This window comes from Melanotaenia boesemani, chromosome 13 (genome assembly GCF_017639745.1).
Source record: "Melanotaenia boesemani isolate fMelBoe1 chromosome 13, fMelBoe1.pri, whole genome shotgun sequence".
NCBI lineage: Eukaryota > Metazoa > Chordata > Actinopteri > Atheriniformes > Melanotaeniidae > Melanotaenia > Melanotaenia boesemani.
Window position 1 is genome coordinate 10,729,836 of NC_055694.1, and position 26,407 is coordinate 10,756,242.

The 26,407-nt window shown below is 37.6% G+C and overlaps 1 protein-coding gene across 2 annotated transcripts; it reads right to left on the minus strand.

Moving 5' to 3' along the window:
• Positions 1-1,503: 1,503 nt before the first annotated feature.
• On the minus strand, positions 1,504-25,724 carry tnnc1a (troponin C type 1a (slow)). Of its 2 annotated transcripts, XM_042003824.1 has the most exons (7): positions 25,639-25,724; positions 5,165-5,353; positions 3,861-3,891; positions 3,542-3,688; positions 2,900-3,014; positions 2,251-2,387; positions 1,504-2,113 (listed from the first exon to the last, which is right to left on the minus strand). In XM_042003824.1, the coding sequence occupies exons 2-7, from the start codon at positions 5,186-5,188 to the stop codon at positions 2,082-2,084; spliced, it is 486 nt and encodes a 161-aa protein (XP_041859758.1). In that variant the 5' UTR covers positions 5,189-5,353; positions 25,639-25,724; the 3' UTR covers positions 1,504-2,081. The 2 variants fall into 2 exon arrangements, with proteins under 2 accessions (XP_041859758.1, XP_041859759.1); XM_042003825.1 differs by lacking the exon at positions 25,639-25,724 and having other exon boundaries at positions 5,165-5,848.
• Between the last annotated feature and the right edge of the window lie 683 nt (positions 25,725-26,407).

The following is a 26,407-nucleotide window of genomic DNA, read 5'->3' on the forward strand; positions in this document are numbered from 1 at the left end:
CTGGGTTAGAATAAAGAAGCATTCAATTTGTTTAGCAAAAATCCTTTTCACCTTATATTTTCACTTAGTTTTAAAGCAGTTATTGTCATTCCTTCTTTTTTCATGATTTCTGATGGTGTAAATGATGCAGCTGATGTAGTGTCAGATTATATTTGTCAGACTGCTGCAGAGCAATTGTAGTTCAATGCCAGTTTGGGGTTTTAATCCCTTGAGTAATACATAGTGGTGGGAGCAGGACGGAGCTACAAGAAGCCCGAGGGAAGCAGAATAAGATAAAGGGAGGTAGGAGGTCCTTTGGATGCTGTCATCAGTCAGGCCACTGATGTCACTTGCTCACACAAAACACAATCCATCCCAGTTCCAAGCACAAAATCACAGAGAGATGTATTGCATCAGCCTAAATAAAAATTAAATTACATAAATTATAAACACCATAACAAGCCTTTAATGACATTTAAGATTATTAATTGTATTTGACAGTTATCTGAGTCACTCTTAGTGTAAGAATATTATAATCAGGTTGCTAGCCTTTTTTCAAGCTGACCAGATTTAAATGTTTTTAATCCAGTCAGCTGAATATTATCTGTCGTAGGAAATGCTGAAGCTGTGCAATGCAATCTCATCTTTAGCTTTTTGTGACTGAGCCAAACAAACGGATAACAATGTGTTGTCCTGCTGACATCAAGTGGCCACAGTGATAACTGCATGACTCCTGCGGGTGTTTACACAACCACGTAATGAGCGTGTTAGGTTGTATTGAGGGAGAATTCTTGTGAAATTACCAGTAAAATCTTAAGTTGAAAATATTTTTTCCCCTAAATGAAACAAATCCTGATCTGAAAATGATTTTCCACATTTTTAATGTACATATTTCAGAAGCACTTACATTTGTTTCAGCATTAAAGCTGTAGTAACAATAGAACTGTTATCTCAGTGCAGTCAATAGCATTCTTTATATGGATAAAGGCATTTGATTGTCAACTGGTGTCAGTGATCCCCTAACATGGGCACTAACATGTTCAGACATAAATAGCTTCTGTCTCAATAAACTGTGTAACTTGATACAACTATGTCAATACCCACATACTGTAGACAAGTGAAACTACAGAATACAAATTACACCAAACATCAAAGTTTATGATAGAAGATTAAGTTCACAAAGTATTTTAGGGGACAACATTAATATTTCTGGCAAATGTTTGCTTGTTTTTTTACTCTCTGAACAGCAGGGCAGAAAGACAAATATGATCCACCTGTAATATAAAAAATATAAGAAAATACAGCTAAAACAATACAGCTGAGCAAAATGGGAATGAGATTGTGAAAATCATTGTTCGTTCCACACCACAGCTCTCGTGACTCTATCATGCAGGCTATAAAAACAAGAAAAGCACTGCAGGCTAAAATAACTACATGACTCCTCTCTTGAATATCAGCTATGTCCTCACTGTAAACACTAAAAGACAGTTAAAAGTGGACTCATAGAAAATGACAGCACAGACGAATGTGTATCTTGTTTATTAGATGAACACACATTCCAAGCAGACCTTTCATGTAGAAACACACAGATGTTCCAGGGACACAAGAAGGAAATAAAATCTCCTGAGGGTATTTTAGACATACAGAAATGTATGCAATGTGCACATTGTAGCAATTAAACAGTCTGTATTCAATATATTGTATGAAAAGTATGACTTGTGTAAAATATTGCAAAGTATATGTTTTGTTTACATCTGCCCTGTCTGTGGAAAGAGATAAGATTTATCTAGACACAAAATTCAAACATCAAGAAGCCAAATGAGAACTTCTGTTTGGCTCCTAAAGAAATTCAAATTAATTTGGACAAATTTACACAAATTCAGCATACGTGGGCTTTAAAGTTTGTCACAAACTGTATTTACAACAATGCAAGAGATGTTAGAAAAATACAAACACATTCAGATACAGCATTTGACTAAATCTTGCAAAGTCGTCTCATTGTTTCCATCAGCTGCATCTAGTTCAACTCCCATTTTTCCACAGATCGCCATGAAGTCACAGAGACATACAAAATAACACTCTGGATCCCCTGGTGTTCAGGATTACTCCACTCCTTTCATGAATTCCAAGAATTCTGTAAAAACGTAAAAAGGTCATGGTAAGCAAAAAGCCTTAAGCTGATTGCAATGACACTATGATTTGAAAAAATGTTGCTCTTTTGGACATTTTTACTATTTTTCTTTTCTGATTTAATCAGTGCAAATGTCTCACCATCATAGTCAATTTTGCCGTCATTGTTCTTGTCCCCATCTTTCATCAGCTCCTCGATGTCATCCTCGGTGATCGCCTCTCCTGTAGATTCCAACATCATCTTCAGCTCATCCAGGTCAATGTAACCATCAGTGTTTCTGCACAAACACATAAGTAGGATGCATGATTTGCACAAAGCAAACTTTAATTTTTCAGATGCCATTAAGGGAGGTGACATGTCAGTGTGTGGCATGTGCATGATCATATCAGGATTTTAAATGTCTGAGAACATCACTGTGTGGAAAAAAAGAAAAAGCCTCTTTTGATGTGCAGATGAAGTGTGTGACTTACATGCTAGTGGGTGTTAGAAATACTCTGAACTGTCAGAAAGGATTAAGGAGCAAGCTACATGCTGCACTCTGCAAAGCTACTTGGCATTTTGTCAGAACACATAATTGCACATGGGGAGCGCGCTTTAGCGGAACCTGAATCTGAAGAGCAAATTTATAATGAAACTGTGGTAGTTCTGAGATGATAGTGCAAACTTGTTTAAGATATTTTGACTAGGCTTGTCAGTAAGTTTATCAAAGAACATCTAAGTAAACTGTGCTTTAATTTTTTAAGTGGATACAAAGGGTGAATAACTGTGTGGTAGGAACTTAAAACTTACTTGTCAAACATCCGAAACAGCTCTGCCAGTTCCTCTTCTGACTTCCCTTTGCTGTCATCTTTCATGCATCTCACCATCATGACCAAGAACTCATCAAAGTCCACTGTGCCGCTCCCTGCATGCACATAATTCACTTAATCACAATTTCACATCACTTAACAAGCACAACCTCTTCAAAATGTTGGAATGATCAAACACCCTCATTTTAGTTCTAAAGATGTTTAATTCATCTTTTATTTTTATTTGTTTTTATAATAAAATAATATTTGTATTTTATATGCTCAAAAATACATTTTCAGCATTTAAAAGTGTCCTTCTGTAGTTTATCTGACAATATGACACACTGTATAGCTACTCCAAACTGAAAAATCCGACATGCTTTTTTTTATATTTCATCATTACATCAGATGGAAAATTCAAGATGACTTGTGCATCATCTGATACACATTTCCCTTTAATCCAGCCTGACATTTCCTGCTGCATTTAAGACCCTTGACTAGCATTTGACATTAAGTTCAGAGGGTTTGACTGAAGATTGTCTGCACAACATGATGAAACTGGTAGCTGACCCATGGAACAGAAAGGTCAGTCACTTTTTTTTTTTTTTTTTTTTTTTTACAGCACAGAGGTGTTTTGGTTTACCATCTTCATCCACCTCATCAATCATCTCCTGCAACTCCTCTGGTGTGGGGTTCTGCCCGAGCATCCTCATGACCTTTCCCAGCTCCTTGGTGCTGATGCAGCCATCCTCCGCATCTTGCACGAAGATGTCAAAAGCAGCCTTGAACTCTACAACACCACAGCAGCACACAGACAGAAAACAAACTCTAATGGAGGGTGGGGTGTTTGCAACATTGCCTAAAGTTACATCTGATAACACTTTTTAAAGTGGGCTTGATGCTTAAAGTAGCACGTAACATGCAGGTACTCAAAAAGAACAGAAATTAAATATATTACGCACCATTTTTCTGTTCATCTGTCAGCTGTTCAACCTGTAAAAGGTTAAAAGTTTTAAAGTGGGAACAAATTTTAAGCAGAGCTGTGATGGATTTAATTATGTTCATCGTGTCTAAAAACAGTAATTTTTCTAAATTATTTTCTTTTAAAAAATGTATATTTGTGGTATTTGGTTAAGATATATGGAAATATAGAGTGTTAAATCAGCCTCTGGGCTAAATTATCTCTATCCGCTCTGATTACTTTTCTGTCAGTGAAAGTGTCCCATACACTAGGCCACCCCTGAGAAAACACAGAACCTATATATCATATGTGAGAGTCTCTAAGGGGAGTGCTAAAAATAAACATAGAAGGATCAGGAACCACAGATAAAGGACACAATACACAATGCTTTAAATTAGCATAGCTTGCCCAACAATGGCACAGTAATCCTGGAAAAGCTACCACGAATGAGAGAGGGAGACAGCTGCTTATGTAAGAGTTATCATCTGTCCACCACTATAAATTGAACACACATACAAACACAGACTTCTCCGGTGATGATATACGAAAAGATCCATCTGAACAAACATATAATATACATTCCTAGGTGCTTTTACTGCCTCAGCGCCACTGCATTGTTTGGCATGTGAGCGGATGGGACAGCATGTCCAGGCAGAGGTGGACAGATAGCCCCAGAGCTCTCGAGCTCACAGATAATGCTGGAATTCAGCCGTAGGGAGGGCTTTATCTAAACCTGAGGCCCTTCTCTGGCACCAGAGAACCACAGACGGAGGAATGCCGAAGCAACTGGCCAAAATTAGTCATGTGAAGTGTGGCTCCTCCATTTGAAGTCATGAATGAAAAAGTAGAGTGCAGGCTAGGGACGTGCCCTGTCAGTGACCTCATGAGTGGCTCCTGTCAGGTCTGATAGGCATGAACATCAACAGGCATATATGGTGCAAAGACTCTTGACATCAGCTGGTGATGGAAGTGACTGTGCTGTGCAGGCCACATCAACAGGGATTTTTCAAACATTCGAGCAATGTTAGATTTTTCAGTCAGTTAAAAAAAAAAATACCAGTATCAAAGATGGAAATACTATACCATCCTAAATCTGGTGGAATAAATTAGTCCTGCATTGTTAACCACTAAATGTCCCTCTATTGTTAATGTTGTGGATGAAGGTTTGTGAACCAAAACAAAGATTTCTTTCTGACCAGATTAGTTCTCATCATGTTTTGTTGAGCATCTGACCAAACTACATGTCTTCATCAGAAGGAACCAACAGCCCTTCGTCAATAATATCAGTTGAGCGTAAGCACGTACCGCTGCCTTGTAGATGTCGTTCATGCTGGAGCCTCTTCTGCTGCCTGTCCTGACAGTGTCCTGGCACAAAGGAAGGATGTCCTGTCCAGCTCAGGGCAGGACTCTGGCCTCATCCTGGGAGGGTTTTATAGCTGGAGCCTGGCACTGTCTGTCCCTCCCTGGGCAAAGCAGCCTCCCCTCTGTTTGTGCCTAAAACGTGCATAGACAAATGTGTCGGTGTGTGTGCGACGTTTCGCCAATCTGTCACAATCACCAGGCTCAGATAAAAATGCAGCAGCTCTTTAGGGGACACACTTTGGAATGGAATGAAGTTGGGGGGCGGGGATGGGGCATGCATGGTGAGGCCTAATTTCCATGGAGAGAGCCATAGAGACACTCAACATTCCTCCAAACCTGGACCAAAGGGCTCGAGAGGTCGTATGTCACTGACTGTGTGTGTGTGTGTGTGTGTGTGTGTGTGTGTGGAGTGATAGAAGAGAGGAAAGTGGAGGGCAGGACAGGATAGCCGTAGTTTTTAGCTAACAGACCACGGAGGGAGCCAAGAAAAGTTCAGTGGAGTCAGACGGAAAGGTAAGTGAGGGGTGTTAAAATTCTTGAGAAAAAGCTGACCGACTGTGTGCCTTTTTTGTTTCTTCTTTTTTTGCTTCACTTGTCAAAGTAAGAAAGCAAAGAGGACAGTAAAACTTTGATAATCCTGTTGTATTTAGTTTTACTGCTTCAAAAATAAAAACAAAAAAACAAATATATACTTACAGACTTCCCCATTTTTATGAGATAAATTGCATCATCTGAGAAAAATTATAGGTTACATTTACCCAAATGGGGCAGGGGGCTATATCTGGGAGTTTGATGTGTCTTCCTCCATCTCAGTAGACCTGAGGATCTCAGGAATTAAACCAGAACCCAAAACAAAATTCCTGTCTTCTCCATTGTGTTGGGGCCAGAATAAAGAATAATCAAATTAAGACAAAATCAAACAAATCAATAAGAGAATTCTTGCCAATGAGTAAACTAGGCAATATTATCACTTCTTTCATATTTAACCACATGCGGCATGTCGTTGTCTACTGATGACTGTAGATGGAGTTATGATCATGATCTGTGTGCTCAGTTATTCATGTGACAGCTGGTTCTCTCCAAAGACAAAATAAAGTTTTTGTATGACCTAAAAGATTCTAAGCATAAAAAACAATGCCTCGTTTTATTTCAAACTTGTGTGTGTGTGTGTGTGTGTGTGTGTGTGTGTGTGTGTGTGTGTGTGTGTGTGTGTGTGTGTGTGTGTGTGTGTGTGTGTGTGTGTGTTTCATGATGATTAGGTATTTACACAAGACTTATCTAGCGTTCATGTGCAGCACAGATATAGTCAGCAGAGGGTGCTGTTCACTACACATATACTTAATTAAACTGCCGCACAAGGATGCCTCCGGATATCCAATTTATCAATAGAGGGGAAGGTGAGAAATCTGGGTCAAACATACCAAAGACTTGCATTTAAATTGAATCGTACACAGTGCAAGGCTCTGAAGCCACACACACACACACAATGTACCTTTGAAACAAGGCCATCTCAGTCACTTGCCTGTGTGATTCACACACACACGTTCACACACGTGCTCTGGGAGAGAGAAAAAAAAAACCTCCATACACACGCACACACTCGCAGAGCATGCTGTGGCAGGCATGCTAAGTGACGAGTGATCATGCTGGTTTATAATGGGATGCTAATGGGGACTGGCACAGCTTACAAGCATCGTACAGCCACATAGAGGGAAAGAGAAGGAGCTCACACCGAATAACATGTCCTCTCACACATACAAAGACACGGGGTCTCCTGACAAAAGACCCCCACATCAGTGCGTATCTGTCACATGAACAATTTTGAGCCTCTATGGAAAACAACAGGCGGTGAGGTGAAGAGATGGGCGAGTGTTGGAGCATGAGGTTAAAAAAATAGAGGGGAAAAAAAGACTATTCCTTCAATTTGTCAAAATTTCACACTCAGGACACACTGCACGCTGCTGATGGAGTCCAGAACAGAAATGAATCGTCATCAGTGGCATCGAATCAATCAGCTGAAAGTCAAAGCATACTGATGAGTCTACGTGGTCAGCCAGACAAATTCATTTGGATTGCTGAGTGCAGTCTGGTAGGTGCCAAAAGTGATGAGCAGCGCTGCCGACGGCGGGGTGGGGGGGCGGTGATGGCGGGGTATCACTGGATTCTAATGTAAAGCTTTGGTGAGCATGCTCATGCACTCCAACACACATGACGTAGAGCCAAAAGACTGGCACACACATCAAAGAAAGCATATGGAGTGCTGTGTCGTTGGAGCTCTTCACCAATTTCCTCTTACAGAGGAAAGCTGACGAAAGAGCCAGCCATCTCCTCCACACAGCGCAATCAGACGGCGTATCTCAAATCCACAATTCACCGCTCACCGCTTTTTGAGGGGTTGCCATAGAAACTCTGCTGGGTAGTAGCGGGCAGAAAATGAGAGGAGATGAACGGGGCTATTTCCCCCTCCACCTCCCTCTCTGCCTCAATACCACAACATTTTGTCCTCAGTGACTCTATTATTATACATTCTTTGCTTTTTCTTAATTTGCCTATACACTCACAACACAAGCTCACGTGAGGGGTTGGCAACTGTCATTTGTGCACCAGAACCATTGACTTTCGTGGTTCATGTAAACAGGGAAATGAAATGCTTTCCATTATATTTGCATTTAACCTGCTTATGTGGCATGTTTTGAAGTTTCCCAGGTATGCAGATTGTGCTTGTGAATCCTGTCAAATAGCCGTTAAATTTTCGCCATCATCTAAAATCTTTTTATGGAGAGAAAACATTAGCAACAGAATTTAAGTTTGCAATATGTCAGAATGTGCGAGGTGTGACATTTCTTGTTGACAGTTCTGAATCAGCTGGGTTGCTTTCATGAAGAATCTACTACTATATGAGCACAAATCATGCCAATTTAAATACGCATGTGATAAAATGATTGGGTTGACGTGCAGCTGAGCTTGAAGCTCCTATGCTCGCTTCTCCTCCCCTCTGTGTCCTGCTATGAAGAGGAGGGGAACTGAGCCTGTCAGTTTCTCATTCTTTTTCTCTGTTTTCCTCTCTTCCTCTCTCTCTTTCTTTCTCTGTCTCCTTTCATTGAGGACCAACCTGTCAGCAGCTCCTGTTTGTGGAATGAATGCCCTGCATGAGACTGAGAGATATACTCCTTTTGCACTATAAGAACATATCTATGTGTTTTAGTAGATAATCTTTGTTACTCATTAGTTGTAGCACCTAACCCAAATTTAGGGATTTGCCTTTAGAGTTGAGGGAGAGAGATGTTTTCACTTTGCTTCACTGAGCTCAATGATTCCCCTCTGAAACTCTTTTCGCTTGACGTTACGCTGTGTTCCTTAAATCAGAGCTCTAATGAGCCAGTGGCCATATTAGCTCCAGTGCAGATACAGCCACGCACTAACTTTCTGCCAGGGGGCTGCAACGTTTTCCAGTCCACTGGACCAGTCCAAGTCGCCTGCCACCCTACCCTGTCCCCTCCACACTTCCCCTCAACCTCCGTAATGGTGTATGAGACGACCAGAAAAAATTGTTTTCTTAGATAAATGGCAGATAAGGTTCCCTTCAAGCAAGAGAGAAATTGTTTCTTCTGTGGTGGGGGCAAAAAGAGAAGACAAAATTTTTTTTCTTTTTTTTTTCTTAATAGATGGAACAAGCTTTTTCTTTTCCTAGTAAAAATGTGGGGTGGTGGGGTGGTGGTGTGTGTGTGTGTGGCTTTTAGTTGTGCAAGTTATTAACGCTTCAAGGATTCTTCTTGTTAAAAAGAAGCTGTTGAAGGAGTTTTTACTTTGTTATTATTATTATTATTATTATTATTATTAACTCCTGTGTTTATTTTATTCCCCCCACATCTGTTTTTGTTCTTCACTCTGAATATTTATTTGTATATTCTGTGCCTTTTCATCAGTTCATTTAATTTTTAATTGTTTTTTTTTTCATCTTTAAAGCATTGTAATAATTTTAAAGGTGCTAAATGAACAAAGTTATTTATTTTTCATAAAAAAACAATATAATTGAATTCTGTGTGATGCAACAAGAAACAAAAAACTACAGACTAAATGTGTAATTACTGTCTGTACTCAATAAACTGTGTTTGGTTCTATATGAGAAGCAAATGATCATTGTTTTGATTTTTCCCTCCTCTTCCAAACACACAAATACCATTTTGTTATTGTCAGGGTCACTGTCTTACCTCTTCACCTCAAATGGTTGCTTCTTGAAAAGGAATCCAGATTTTCTACTCTTAGCATGGGATTTAAAGTAAACTGCTTTTCAAGGCAAATGAAAAGCAGTTTATTTTCATATTATTTATTTGAAAGTTAGCTCAGTAGAGAATGAGTGGACAGAAAGCAGGTCACAGCTTTTATCCTTTACAGCTGTGTTTCCACACTAAGTAAATGCTGATAGGCCAAGTTTCTGCTACAAGACTCCAAAGACTGATTAAGAACAAAATGATTTTATAAAAATCTAATTATAATAGACTCTACGTTACATGGCAGAAACTGACATTATATATGCTATTTTACTTTAATATGAATTACATAAAATCAGCGGAGAGCATCCAATAATAAAAACACAGCCATGACAGCACAATGTATTAGTATAATTGTATTAATAAGAAACTAATAAAATATCAATCTTGTTAGACTGATATTTAAAATCAGTACAGTTTATAAAAACAAGATTCAGGTAACAGGCTGAAGTTTGGCTTTTAGCTTGGACATTACATCATGTTGATTCTGTTCTTTTTCAGCTAACTTGTTGTAGATTTTCTGCTACGCTTGGAATCATTGTTTTGTTACATCACCCAGTTTCAGGCAAGATTTAACCATCAACAGATGGCTTAACATTGGATATTCCAAGATTCTATGTCCTGTAGCTGTATAACAAGCCCGAACCACCACGAGTTGGTAAGATGTCTGTCTTGATATTCTGGGTGTGGTTTTCTTCTTAATGCATTGTGGACAAACAGTTCCACTCTGGTCTTCTTTGTTCATAGGACCGTCATCCAGAAATCTTTTAGTTTACTTAGATTCAGGCTGCAAACCTAAACCATTTGCTACATGCTTGTTCCATCCTTTTCTAATAGTCACAAACTTTGACATTTAACTTGCAAACTGAAGCCTCTAAAATGTAACTTCTGAGATTTTGGGGAATTTCTCTGAGCATTGCATAGTTTGACTTTGGGATAAACCTACTAGAACATTCACTATGCCTTAAATGTTTTTCCCCTTCCATATGTGAAAAAAATTCTCAGTGTTGAATGATAGGCTCCAAATTGTGAGGAAATAACCTATAACCCTTCTCTAAGATCACTGCTGTTTCTGTCTTTGCATTGTGTGAACACACCTGAATGCTCCAGACCAGCATGCTGCCAAAATGTCTACTATTATAGAGATGCTCAGATCTGCAGTAGCTTACAGCTATTTCTCATTTTAACTCCCGTGGAAGTATTTTGTTGCAGCTTTTGTTCAATAAATAAAACATTATGTAATATGTCATGCTCCTCTGATATTGTCTTTACATCATTAAGGAAGCCTGACCAAGCATATATGACAAGTAAGGAGTGATATGGATGAGATTTTTATATTTTCTTTGATTTCCTGATAAAAATTGAAAAGTAAACCATTGCTTTGTTACTCAGCTTTGTACTGTTTGTGTACTCAATTATACTGTTAGCAGTAAAGTTGTCACAGGTGAGTTTTTCTTTTGTTTGTCCTAATACACCAATAAACATGACAAAAACTGTGAACATAACAAAAGAAGAGAACAAAAGACTTTTCAAGATGAGGAACACTACTTTGTCCAAGTCATTGATTTAACCCCATAATGCTGTTTGTATTATATTTTATACATACAGTATCTGAGATCTTTTGCATTATTCTATGGTCTGAAAACCATGTTGTACACAATCTGATACTTGTCTTCTGCTCCCTGGTGGATACAATATTAATACAATAGTCTACTACAGTAATTTTTACAAATGACCCATAAAAAGCGGTAAATATAAAAAGTAATTTTAGTTCATTTTTGGTTTATATTTTGTTAAAGGACCAAATAAAAGTCTAACCTCTCTACTAATCTTTCTTTAAAGGGTTAACACTCATTAATATCTCTACTTGGGTCTTGTCAATACTCCCAGCTAGTTTAGCCTGGGTTGCAAGGAGAGACAAGTCACTTTGTGAGATGCACAACAAAGAAAGACATGCCCCTTTTATCCCATGGTTATTTAACATAAAAATGTAAGAAGGTGCTGAAACATACCACAGAAGACCTTACTATTATCTCTACAAAGACAAACAACAGTGAGTGGTGAGATCTTTCAGACCCTTGATAAATGTTTTATCTGATCTGGCTTTTTTTTTCTTCTTCTTTTTCTTCTTTTGAGGGAATCTCAAGCAACTACAAAAATGCCACTGATTTCAACCTTGGATGACTCCAGATTTGTCTTCTCTGAGATGTGGGTCCAGAAGTACAGTTTTATTTGTTATAAAATTCATGCCCTCCAGAGGTTCATTCATAAGATAAATTGGCCTGAAATTCATCGGTTCTGCAGACAGTCACTGTCTCTCTTGATATGTTTTTCTCTCTCTCTCCTCCCATGTAGTGCAAACACTCTCACGCAAACTGTCACAAATCCACACAAACATATATGCACGTCCATGAATGCACAAATGTTTTTCTGTTTCATACAAAGTTGCAGTGAGCTCTGACAAATAGACATGATATAAAAAAATAAAAATAAATAAAAAAAAACAACACCTATGCATCAGTCTGGATTGCTGGAATCCTGCCTTGGGCCTACTAGGCAGCAATGAAGTGTGCTTTGATTTGACAAGGCCAGTGACGAGAGGCACTGTAAATATCCGGCTGTCATGTGACTCACTTTATGGCCTTAAGGAATCAACAAAAGGTCAGTGTTCCCTGATGCCATTGCCAGCAACTACATTACGTGACTTCTTCTCTTACTCATGGATTTGTTCCATTTTAGTAGATGGATATATTGTAGGTGTGTCAGTGCTCTTTTTATTCATTGTGATGAGCATTTATATTTGTACCAGTACCACAGAAGAAGCAAACATGCATGCAGCACAAATAAATCTGACATCTCTTCATGCTTACACACAACAACACACACATTCTGAAAGGAGTGAGGCAGAGTCACAACCTCTGGGTTTGTCATCATGCATGTAATGTCTGACACTGACAGCAGTATTAACACAACTCCATCTTCTCTCATGAAGCTAATTGTGATTCATGTTCTTTACCCCAACAATGTGTGAAAGGTTAAATAGGATCACAGAGTTACTTCACAAGTTACATAAAAGGGGATTTATCTGAGTGAAAAAGACTTCTTGATGTTCCTCTGAGAATGTTTTTTGTCTCTGTACTGCTTTGCTGTGGCAGTACTTCAACTTAAAGGACTGACATATGGTACTGTTATCTGTAATATCTATTCAATGTTTCATTTCACATATTCATTTTTAAATCTGCTCCCATGATAGAAAGTGTAAAAGCTATGTGCTGCTGTCGGGCAAAAACCTTCTATGTCCAAAATTCTTGATTTTCTTTTTCCTTCATAAATCAGTACTATTGGTCACCCTTTATGTCTGTCTGTTGTTTTACAAATATTTAACCAAAGATATATGATGTAAAACACAATACCAATTGATGACATTATGTCCAGTTATTGCAAAACCATACAGTTTTTTTCATTTTTTGAAAAATGACAGTTTTGGAGATAGGAGGTTTGCGCCCGGCAGCAGCGAATGTTGATCCTCAACAACTGTATGTTGCTAAAGTTCTCTGTTTTTTACAGAGGTGTGAGTTCGGTCTATAAGACATTATATCAATTTTCAATGCCTGCATTGGTTTACCAATACTCCTTCAGAAAACATGTCCATGTGTTGTATGCGTTCAAGGAATATCCTACCAGGTTCATGGTTTGAACCATGGCTGAGGATTTTCGGTGTGGCATTTGAATGTTCTCCCTTCATGTGTGGGTTCTCTCTGGGTACTTCAGCTTCCTCCCAAAGTCCAAAAACATGCATTTTAGATTGATTTATTGGCAATGAGTGCATGTATGAGCAGTTGTCCGTCTCTCTGTGTTGGCCCTCTGATGAACTAGTGACCTGTCCAAGGTATACCCTGCCGCTCACCTGATAGCAGCTGGGATAGGATCCTACCTCTAATAACTGAAACTGCCTAAATCAAAAAGAAATACAGAAATATAAAAATGGATCAATAAACAAATTCAAATGTCAATAAATTATACAAAGAAAAGAATGTTTAAATTGTTTTCCCATTAAGAAACCTATAAAATGTGACACAAATGCATATTTCTATTATCATTTTATTTGAACTATTTATTTACTTTTCCATGTCATTTTCAGTTTAATTTATTTATTTATTTGATGCTTTTTACAATTTCTTTCCTCTTTTATTTTTATGCCTGTATTTATTTCTAGATTATTTCCCTTTACATTTTCTTGTCCTCAAAATGATTTATTTCAGTATTTTATTTTAATTTGACTTGCATTTATTGGCACTTTTTTTATTCAGTCATATTTATGTCATTATTTCCAATCTTGTATTTTCTTCCTGTATTTATTTCTTCAAGTGTATTTATTTCTGTTTCCTTTTTTCATTTCTCTCTTCCTTTTTTTACATTTCTGTATGCATTTATGAGTCATTATGTAAATGACGGGGGTGGTCTTTCAAGGCATGTCTTGGAGGCAGGTCCTCGCCTATTGGTCAAACAACACTGAGCAGGTCACAGGCTCAAATTGCAGGGAGGACTCTGCAGCCGTGCTTACATGGCCCTGCCTGGCTCTGCTGCTTGTGGCCTGAGGAGTGACATGCACGTTTTGAGCAGCCACAGAAATGGCTGACTTTCAACATGAGATTGAACAGAATCTTCGACGTTGCTCTTTTAGCTGAACACACAGTCACTGATGACTGTTTAGATAAGGGATCTGCAACTTTTACAGTCCAAAGAGCCATTTTTCTCTCAGCCCAGCTAAATAAAACTCGTTTAAAGCGACAAATGTTACAAGACCTTTTGGAAAAAGACAACTTATATCTACTGTAGGAAATGTGTTGTCATTTTTAAAGAACCAATTTTTTATTTCTATTTTAAGATTTTGAAATAAAGAAAAACACAAAACCTTTGAAAAAAGAGGATAGACAGACTTTTATTCTATGGGATGTAGATATTAGAATAAATAATAGTAGTAGTAATAGTAGGTAAAGAAAAATTACGTTAAAAAAAAAATAGATAAACCACATTACTGGTACTTTTAGTGTCATTGTTTTGTGGAAAATCAATTATTCCATGAAAAAAAAGTCTGCATTTGTTATTATGTACAGGTATTCCTCATAAAACATTTTTGTGACATGAGGCCATTTGCATTTTTAAAGTTTTATTTCATTAATTGTACAAAATTGCAGTTTTTGTATCATTGCCCCACTTTTCCATAAAAAAGTCAAAAGTTATCCCAAGCATTTCCTATGGAATCTTCTCGGTTCTTTGATTCTTATCAACTCTGACTGCCATTATACTTACACATCTGATGTCAGCAGTCTCATCACCCATGAGGTAATTTTTACACAACAACATACATGTAAGTATTATCTTCATTTATGAAATTGTTTTCCACATCCACGACTTTTCTGTGATAGAGAATAACATTAATATTATTAGCCGACTTTGTTGTTAGCTAACGCTAGTGTTAGCTAACAATAATAGTTAGCAAACTACAAAATAATGTCAGTACGTCAATGTTTGCTAGTTTAGTAAGGTAGCAAGCATTGCTGCATTTGTTTGTGTAGAGAGTGAGGCCCTTACTATATTTATAACTTCCTTTGAAAAAAAGCTATCACATTAGGTAGCCTATTAAGAAATTATTAATTATTCAATTATGTCTCTGTGTGTGCTTGAATGCATGTTTGTGCATTTTCTTATATATAAATACACAGACATTTACTTACATAGCTACGTTCTTATTTTGTGTGCCATTCAAACATTGTCCTTTTCATGTTTTCTCATCTCAAGTATCATGGCTGCTAGGAGGCCAGCTGGATTCCTGAGGACATTGCATGACAAATGATCCTGGAGGGATGGGCTGAAGAGCCCATCGGAGGGACTGACTCAGGATCTGACCTGGGTTTAGCACTGTCCCCCCAATAGATGCATGGAGGCTGTTATCACTGGTAATATAATAGAAGAGTCGTTGACATGCCCAAACATGGAGGGACAAAGAGTAGCAACAGTCAGAGGAAAAGAGTGGAAAAATGTAAGCAAAGATGAGCTCATGGCCTTGACTGGATTGGGCATTCCTGGTCACAGCCAGAAGTAAGTAGTTTGTGACAACTGCCTACAATGAGAACAGAGAAGATGTTTGTGTGAGTGCACATGCGTGGAAAGTGTTCTGGTTCCCAGGCCTACTGAATGTTCTCATTAGGAATCAACCGCATTGATTCTAATTGGGGTCATTTTTGACCCCACTCATGGAAGAATGTAGGTACTGTGTAGGTCATGCATCCAAGGGTTAAGGTGCATGAGGACGACTGTTCTGTTATAGGAGATGTTCAATAGAGATGTATTTACACACCACTGTCTGTGGGTAAAAGCTGTTACTCAGTTAGTATGTGCCCTCAGTAATCTGCATCTAATTCCAAAGGGAAGGAGGGATAAACATTTTGTGTCTAGGGTGTGTGGGATTCTTGAAGATGCAGCTGTCTTTCTTATGAAGTCGACCAACACAGATCACAGATAGGGCGTAACGTGGTTCCAGTCACTTTGTCCTCACGCTTCACCCGCTGTATGGTCTTCCTGTCCTCTGCTGTGCTGCTAGCAAACCACATATTGCGGAAGGAGACTCGATGGCAGAATCTGACCAGCAGATTTAGGGAAGGTGGGCTTGCCTCAGATTCCTGAGGAAGTATAGTCTCTGTAGGGTTTTTCCCACTTCGTATGTACTGTGGGCTGACCAGGTGAGATCTGCTGTGATGAAAACTCCTGTTGGTACAGTACACGAAGCAGTCCACCTTCTCTACTTCCAATCCACAGATGTAAAGTTCAGAGTGCTCAGTCAGTTTTGTTTTGCTGTAATCTGTTGTGATTTCTTTGGGTTTTTTATGTTCTTAAGTCCAAGTTGTTGTGGAAGCAAAACTGTAACAGATGCTGAATCTCCTTCCTCTCGGCTGTGTCATTGCTGTTGTGTATCAGACCTACAACAGCTGTGTCATTAGCAAATTTTACAATTGTGTTACTGGTGTGGACAGGTGAACAGTCATATGTAAAGAGAGAGTAGAGGAAAGGAATAAAAACACACCCCTGAGGTGTTTACGTGCTTCGAGTCAGAGTCGCTGAGATGTGATGTCCCTTCCCGACACTCTGTGCCCTTTTTCTGAGATAGTCTAGTATCCATGTGATCAGAAAGCTGCTGAGGCCCAAGAAGCTCAAGTTGCCAGTTGGCTTGTGCAGCATTATTGTGTTAAAGGTCGAACTAAAGTCATCAAAAACCATTCTTACATATTTGTTGTTATGGTCCAAATGTATGAACAGAGTTGTGATGACAGCATCATCTGCTCACCTATAAGTCTGATATGAAATTAAATTAAATGTAAATTAAATTTTTATTTATTTATATATATATATATATATATATATATATATATATATATATATATATATATATATATATATATATATATATAAGCAACAGTCATAATTGAGAATTAATTGCTTTGTTCCAGAGGGCGATGGCTGCTGGCAGGAATGATCTCTGGTACCTTTCTGTTTTGCATTGGACTTGACAAAGCCTCACTGTTGTTTCTTCACTGTGTTGTGTAGAGGCTGCAAAGAATCATCCATTATTTTCAGCAGCTTGTGCAGAAAATAATGGAGGATTCTTTGCATCTTCTACACAACACAGTGATAAGCAAACTTGATCAAAATCAAGAGGGATGGCAGCTTTCATGTTTAGGAGAATCAATCTCTCAAAACGTTTAGTAATAACTGGTGTCAGAGTAACTGGGCGGTCACTCAGACAGCTCACTGAGCTTTTGTTTTGGGGTACCAGGACAAAGTTTTAGAGCAAGTGGAGACAATACACTGCAGAAGCAAGAAGCTGAAGAGGGTGATGAACACACCTGTCACACATAATGTGTGTATGGGTTCAAATTGCTTCATATTTGTGATTTTAACTTGCATTTGCAAGTTACTCACAAAATGGTTTACACATTTGTTAATCACATAATTCACATTTGTAACCATACTGAAAATATTTTCTCTCCATACAAGAGGAAATCTGTCCATTGTCTGCCCTGAAATCTTCCCTGAACAATTACAATGGACCTATAATAGACCTGTCACTGCTCTTGTCTGTTCATTGAACAAGTTTTCATCCTCTTCTAATAAGCAGTGATATTTTCATCACCACAAGGTGCTCATCGCCTTGGAAACAACTCTGCAGGACAGACATGTTGTTTTCTGACTTTCTTGGTTATTGGTAAAAAATGTCATGATACAAGGGAACTTGGAGAGTGTTTCCACCTCCAAGGCCAATGCCTCTTTTATGTATGGATGTGTTTATTGATTGTGTATTTATCTATTTGCAATTTTATAAAAGATTATCTGATCATCATTTTTTTAGGTTTTTCTAACCTTGTGCTCCCTCTTTACCAAGTTTCTTCAGTTGAAGTTGGCCCATTTGGTTTTTAATTTAATTTAATTTAATTTGTTTTATTCTGATATTTAATATATAATTTCTTAATTAGGATTGCCTAATTACTAACATTAATTAATTAGTTTATTTATTTATTACAGTGTGTGGATGCCTTTATATGTTTCTTTAAATGGAATCCAGTTAGCTGGTTAATTATCTTACAAAAAGGTCAAGAAAAAAAAACATTTAAAAATGACCGTGAATGTTAAAATATTGTTTGTTGTTGCTTTGCTAGATGTGGATTTGTAAGAACATATTACATGTAAATTATTTATAAAGGGCTTTATTTATTTATCACATCGTTTACCATTCAAATGGCATTACATTCAGGGGAAGAAGGAAGTGATATGACAATTTATATTGTGTAACATGACAACTGGCACACCCAGCTGAAGCCACAGCACTGGGTGCATTGTCAGACGATGCAGATCATTTCCAGAAAAACTATGAAAAAAGAAAAGAAGGTACTGCTGGAAAGTCAAATATGAGGAAGTAAATATTCTATTCTGATTTAGCTTAATTTATTTGCTAGGTTTAAAAAAGTATCATAGATATTTAAAATAATTTGATTGCATAACAACTTCCAGCTTTAATCTGTGTCAATATAACCCTGGCTTTTGGAAAGTTGGTTAGACAACATGAGCAATTTGAAGACTTACTTGTAATTATTTTTTTAGGTTAGGCAGTTAAATTAATAAATGAATGATAATTTAGCTTTAAGTTGATGCTTTGGACAAACTGAAACTGTTTCAGGCATATGAGCATCTAATTAATTTCAATGCTGGGTTGTCTTTTTGTCAACATGTCAACCTTGGGATAAAATTTACCCAGGCAGGTAATTCATGCTTTTGGCATTTTTATGAAAAGATGCACAATGACAGCAACAAACATGAGGCATGCTTTTATTTCAGACAGCTTAAACCTGAACTATCTTATGATGCATGGAGCACAGCCTTTATTGTGGGCTGTTTAGATTGTGTTTACCTGTGGGCTCCGAGCGCCAGCTCATTCCTAGGCTATCAGTGTTAGCGCTGATCAGGCTGATTACAACCCTCTTTTTCCTGTAATTAACAATTACTGAAGCTCTTCTCTACGATGTTGAGGGGGTTGAAGAAGTGGTTTGGGATGGATTAAAGCTGACGTCAATGGCAAATGCAAATTTGCCTCTCCCAGCTTTCTGTAAAAGCTCTGAATTGGGAGCTTAGCAGGAAAATTTTGTCCACATGCTCTACCCCATTCTTGTTAGTGCTGGAAGGATTGCGTGGTCTCACTGATGGGCTGGACGACCAGCTCCCTCAGCTTTGAAGTTGATAAACCTTTTAAAACCATGACAAATATTCTCCTGCAATTTCGCCAGAGGAAAGGCAAAGAAATGAAATAGGTAGCAGGCACAAGGAGTATGAAAATTTCCTCCAACCACCTCAAACTCTCCATCATACAGCCAAGTTAAAGCTGAGGCGCGTGCTCTTGCACAGCTTCATGCATTCAGTTGCTTTCCCCTCCAGAGCCTTTTTCCCAGATTTTAAAACACATGACAGTATGGCAGCCAATAATGTCACAGCATGGACACTACAGCGGAACAATGATCAGCCAGCATTTTGCGGCACAACCTCCATGTCAGTGGCGGACATGGCTGCATGGCACAAGTTAGGCAGCAAGGGTAACACATCCAGTCAGTTTCCATAGTGATGTGGTTGAATAGAGGGGATTAGCAGGGGCAGTGTGGTGAGAAAGGATTGCAGGCTTCTGTCAAAGCCTCCATTTAAAGAGTTCTATGTCGTGGCTTCTTATGATGCTGATGATGGACCTCTCACTTTCCCTCACACCACATACTTTCCCTTGCAGAGACATATATGTGTCCTGAAACCTCTGTCACTTTTCTCTGATAGTTTTCTCAGGTATAAAATATCTGAAGCACAGTAAGATACGAGGCCAGAGAATACTAAATAGAAATCTTCTGAAATTACACTACAAGCTATTTTGAATTACACCATCAATGATAGTTTTACAATCTAACCAAGGGCAAAATTATACACTAAATTCATAGATGCTGCAGTTTTATTCATTTCAAACTCCACCTCCAAAGTGCGCAGGCTGTTTTCTGAGTGCACACTTCAAACCCTGTCACAGTATTGTATGGATTAGGTTGCTTTTAAATCTGCAAAATGAGAAGCTGAACAGGAAGGTTTGGCCTATCTAGAGACAATTATTTTTTGGAAGGATATCCTTTTTTCACAATGACAGTATAATTTAACTTGTAAAGTCAGAGATTCTGCTTATCATCTTTAGTAAACAGAGTAATATAATAATGAATCAAGTCATGTACCCCCCCATCCCTAAAAAAAAAAACAATCAGAAATCTGATTATTGTGGATCCATTTATTTGTAATCAAACTGACTTAATCCTATAATTTGGAATGATGTAATGAGATGAAGTGGCATTAATAGGAAGTAATTACAGAAGGCAGTAGGCAGCTCTTAAAGAATAAAGCATACAACAAGAAGAACCCATGACTTAAAATAATTCTTGTTATCCTCTGACTCTGTTCCTTTGATATGTTAAATTTCCTCAGTTACTGCAGCATGTTGTTGCAAAAATAAAAAGAAAAAAACAACTAAAGAATAAGCAACTATGCATGCAACATCACATGTTTTATTATCCAAAATTATATCTACGTGCAATATTACAGAGATGACAAGAAGAGCATTTCCTCTCATGAACAAACAAAAACAATTACTATTGAATATCCAGACCCCAAAGTAGAATTTCACTGCTATAAATGGAAATACACCTGCAGTGATTGATATTTAATTTAAATACTCTGTGATCACTGAAACCAAACAGCTAAAGCTTGTGAGTGAGCTTTATTACATAAGCTGGGTTTTAAAATAATTTGTGGTCCCCAGAACGTTTTTTTGTTTTTAAGCTATATGGGCTGTGTTGATGTCCATGCCTGCATCAAGTCTCTATATGAACAAAGACAGAAAAAAGCTTATCTAAAAAGAAAAGTATAAAGGAATATCATTGCCCAACATGCAAGCTTCAGTAATTAGGAGGCAAAAAAAATCTTAACATTAATCAGAGCTGGGCATGTGAGGGAAAATGGCTCAAGGAATAAATTTAGCTAAAGAACACAAAAGGCTTGGTGAAAAATAAATGCACTTTCTTAGATAAAAGAGACCAAAATAAATTTGTTAGGCACAGATGGTCACCAAAATGTTACAGCTTTTATAGAGAAATGTAAGCACAGTCTAAAAATGATTGTTTATGAAGAATGGGTGAACATCTCTCCAAGTTATGGTCTTATACGTCTGTCATAAAACTAATGTAAGCAAAGCATAAAAAAAATCATAGTTATTTAAGATGCTCTAACTCCTGATACCTATTATCATATCTAAACTGTTTGTTTTTCATCTCAGAAATACCTGACAGATTAACTTAGACATGATGCTATCATTGGAAGTTGATACAGTTTTTTATTATTTGACATTTAAGTGAAATTGCACAGGAGTGTACTCTGTTCTGTGTACTGTATCTATATAAAAGCAGTATATTTAAATTATGTTTGTAATGTACTTGTTTTAATTGAAATCTGACGTAAAAAAAAAATCCAATCAGATAGATGCATACACTGGAACCAAAATGACATTGATGACAGGTTTCAAATCAGAGGCAGATTAAATTAAAATTTTATATGTTTATTATTTTAGTGTTTCTGTAGCTTCCTTTAGTTTCTGTGTGAATTAAGGTGTTGATGTAAATATGCTCCCTCCTATTTTTCCAGTTTAATATAGGTTAAATAAAAAAAGATTAATTAAAAACACACCAGTGTATGGTGTCAGAGCTGAGCGACTGAAAACAGACCTTCTTTGTAAGAATTCAGAGGGTAATACCATATTAAATGTGTCCTTTTTAGAGAAAAACCTAATGAAATTCAATAATGAGAATTTGTGTTGAAGGGGACATTTCAAAAAACTTAATTCAAACAATCTTAATCATAATGTATATCCTACCAAGTCTACTCCTGAGAGTGGAGGCTGTTTGGTAATCAAATAAACTTATTTTAATAAAAATGATGTCCCATGTCATCTTTGTCTCACAGGCAAAAATACAGCTCACTGTACACAACAGTCTAACTGCCTTGACAAACAAAATGATCAAATAGTTATTGTGAATTCATTATAAGACATATTATGAATTTAGCCTACCTTTAACTGGTGGTTATTATTATTATTATTATTAGTATTATTATTATTATTATTATTATTATTATTATTATTATTATTATTATTATTATTATTATTATTATTATTATGGCGGGCATCAGTTGATCAATTTGGAATGTATGTAGGCAGCAATGTACATTTTTCAGTAAAACAGCATTAGTTTATCAGCTTTAGAAGCAATATGAATACAGGTATGTCACATAACCTTTAATATTGATAATATAGCCATTTGAGCTCTTATCATTAGAGTACAACCAAACAGATGGTTTTAGGATCATATTTTTCAAAGGTCCCTTTCATCTTTGACATGTATTTGCATGTTATCATATATTTCTCTGCAGCCCTGGATGTGTTTTTTAACCCCTCAGAAGCCTAATCTGGACCATTAATGGACTTTTTGTAGAAGTTAATTAACCATTTTCAGTGATAGAACCACAGCAATCCCAGTAGAGTGCCATATAAGGAGGGGGAGACCGACACCGATTAGGCTGTTGCCTAGCAACACATGTACAAAATTTGAAGAGATTTAGTGCCCCCATACTGGTTATCATGGAGGTCATATGTTTACTAAATCCACACTGTGTGCTGGCTGTCACACAGACCTGACAGCAGAGCAGCACAAGTACCTGTCCGTGTCCTGCTCCATGCACGCTTGACAGGTTCATGCCGAACATGTTAAACCTGCGACCAGGTTGAATGTCTCTTAAATCACAATGGTCTAATTCCATGGATTTGTGGAAACAGCATTTCTTTTGAATGAGCAGCAAATGCTACAACTGAATCCCAAAACAGGAAACAAAAAAAGAGGAAAGTCTTTTACTAGCAGTGGGATTTAACTTATTTGCATAGTTGATCCTTACAGAAAGGTAAAACATTGCGGAGAGAAGTGGAAAGCTTCCCAAATTTGGAGGATGCTTCACACGGTATTGCTGAAATATCATCAGCCAGCCTGCTCACTGCTTCTTACATCCAACAATACTTTAAATGTAAATAATCTGACAAAGGCTACTTGGTGTCAAAAAATGTCCTCTCAACTTGTTTTGTATGTTTTGATTTTTATTTTGTCTGTGTGTGTGTGTTGAGACAGATAGTGAAAGAGAACAGGAGCTATAGAGAGAGGGAAAAAGGGAGACATAAGGAAGGAAAGAAGAAACAGACGAGACAGAGCTGCTGATGCACTCACTTCACAGCAATTTAGGTCACGCTAAACAAATGCTACACAAAAGAAGCAGAGATAAATAAGAGCATCTAAGCCTCATGATGATTTCAGTGTCTTCAGAGGTGAGATCACAACGTAGTCGCTTAAAAAATCTAAAGAAGAAGCTTTGTACACTGTGAGTGTCTGAGCATCCCATCACGTGCAGGTGTGTGAGGCAAATTTCATCAGTCTGCCCTGAGAGGAAGGATCAAATTATATTCCTGCTTTACACCGAGACTGAGTGAGCAGTTATTCAGTTATGCATTATTTCCCCAGTGAAAAGCATTTGTGCAGAACCCACCATCATCAACCACAGAGGTGTCGAACAATGCACTCTCTCAGGGCTTAGAAGTCAAGAAAAATGTTCGGCAGCTGAAAAAAAGAATGGACAGAAAAGAAAAGAGGCTGCACATGTAGGATTCTGCCAGTGTAAATCTTTGTTTGATCACTTTATAAGATATGTTTACCTTTTATTATACACATAGGTGGCAGCGATGCTGTCAAAGTAAAGGGTTTGTATATATTTTGTCTGGATTTTTATTCTTTAACTGAATTTTGCTGAATGTTTTTAGGCAGCACCCTATGCAATAAGCAGATTTAACCTAATTTTTTACTATTTTAAAGGGTTTTATCATTACTGTCTTGTTGCTCTGAGTGTAAGTAACAAATCCAAAGGAGGGACAGAAAGCAAACATTTCTCTTGTTCTTGTCAGTGGACTAAACTGACCCCACTCCTCTTATTTTCAACTACTCAATATTGTGCTAAAACCTCTGTGGCCCAAACCCTAAATCTGACTGCAGAATGTCAGCAATCACCAGAGTGACTTGCATGTTTACAATGAAACTAAAATGGGATGTGTACACAATTCCAGCCAAAGGAGGAAAAACAACTCTGCGACAATATGAATAAAATATGTGAATTGCTTATGATTAGCATACTAATGACTAATCATCATGCTAATCAGTGCATTTTGTGGCCTCAAATTGTAGAGTGGTGCCAAAAAACATGGGCCCACAAAAATGCACTCTTAAAAACCAGAAATGCTCCAAGAATCACACGGGGGATACGCATGCAGTTAAAACAATCATTTCAAGGTGAATCATTTAAAAAGTGTTCTCATCAAGAGAGGAATTTCTACAGCAATCATTCTCATTTTTGAGACAGAAAAAAATTAAAATTAAATTAAAAAATGGTAAATGGATAACATAACATATCAAAATAAAAAAATGTATAACCATCAGCTGTGTGTCAACTTATTTTAGTATTTATTTTCAAACCTTAAAGAAAAGATATTAGTTTATTGGTCATAATTTAATCTTTAACAGTTCAGTGGTGAGTATTTTTATTTATTTAGATCCATAGAAGCAAAGAAATTGTTAGCCTGTTAAAACTTGGGCTGTTTTATGAATGTTAGCCTCTTAGCATGTAAATAATGACACATCATCTAACACTACTAGGTGAACTAAGTGAACTGCACCTTCTGCAAACCTCTCCCATAACACCAATCAGATTTTATAGCCACTGGGCCTGTAAAGAGGAGCAACTCTAGCCTCAAGCTCAGTCACATACTCTAAAAGCCATTACAAGAAAGGACAAGTAATTCCAGCCTAATGGAGCACATACAACATTCACAAGGAGCCACATGCAGGCTTCCTACTGAAATTAAGAGACTGAGGGCTGCTGGTGAAAAGGGCAGTGAGCTGTATCAAAGCAAAGCTCCGGGGTTAAGGGGTCAGCTGGCTGAGAGTACATGTCACCAGCCTATTGGACATGCCTGTGTGCTCCATCAGCAGGTGTATAAATATGTGTCATGTCTCACTCTCCATGTCTGCAGGGACGGCAAAACCAGATGGGATTTTAAATGCTGCTTTTCATGTGGTATCGTTTAGTAGGTTAGTTCACCCCTCATTGGTTTGCCATCTGGTGCCCTCTCAGCCAGTGATAGTGCATTAAGTGTTCACACTGGAGTGTAAACGCTCCTCTTTTCCACAGTTTATGCTGCAGTCAGCAAACACGTCCTCAAGCTCAAGCAGTTTAAAAAAATATTACATAAATCGATTATTACTTGTAAAAAACACGCACGAAAACAATTAGCATGAAGGCATATTGCAAGACTACAAGTTTGTACAGGGAACACGTGTAAGCCAAAGTGACATCTTGTTTTTTGTTTTGGTTAATCTTTTGAAAGTGCTAAACATTCAAGTAAATCAATCAAGTGGGCCTGGCGCAGCAATCACTTACCCTTGTACTTTAAAACTGCTCCTCCTTAAAGATACGCTTTTACCTTGTCTCCAACTTTCCGGATGTTTTCTGTTGAGAAAAAATCCTGTGTTCATGTTCTCCCCCATCCTGTCGTCTTAATTTTTTTCTCTTTCATTGTTTTTTTTCCTCTTGTTTTCTCTCCGTTTTTTTTTTTTTTCAAAATTGCCAGCTTCTTGAGTTTATCCTTATCATATGTCCCCTGTTTGGACGATTGCAGGCAGAGTTAGACAACCAGCCACTGAGTTAGACAACCAGCCACTGTGCCCTCCCTTTATTGACGGGTTCTTTTTATCACACTTTGCCAGATTTGTAGGCAGCCGAATGGCATCGCCTACCAAATACATGCGTTTGGACCTGGCAGTGCACTGCTGCGTATATTACCCCCCATGTGTTTCCATCTTCCACATCGACAATGTTATTTGTTTTTTCTCCCCCTCCAGTGTGTGTGGTGGGAGTGGGTGGGGGGGTGGTGTGTGTGTGTGTGTGTGTATGTGTGTGTGTGTGTGTGTGTGTGTGTATGTGTGTGGGGGGGGCATACTTATATATAAATAATAATAAATAATAATAATAATAATAATAATAATGATAATAATAATAATAATAATAATAATAATAATAATAATAATAATAATAATAATAATAATAATAATAATAATAATAATAATAAACTACTTCACAACATGAAATAAAAACTGTCCAAGGAAAAAAAGCCCATACTGATTAAATGTTTTACCTTGACACAAGAACT

Bases quoted from the DNA above. Each gene is read 5' to 3' on its own strand.
- tnnc1a (XM_042003824.1), bottom strand. From the start codon at position 5,188: ATGAACGACATCTACAAGGCAGCG. The intron at 3,015-3,541 runs GTAAACCAAAAC...ATGTGCATGCAG, and splicing joins TGATGAGGTGGATGAAGATG to GGAGCGGCACAGTGGACTTT. The intron at 2,388-2,899 runs GTAAGTTTTAAG...GTGTTTGTGCAG, and splicing joins CTGTTTCGGATGTTTGACAA to AAACACTGATGGTTACATTG.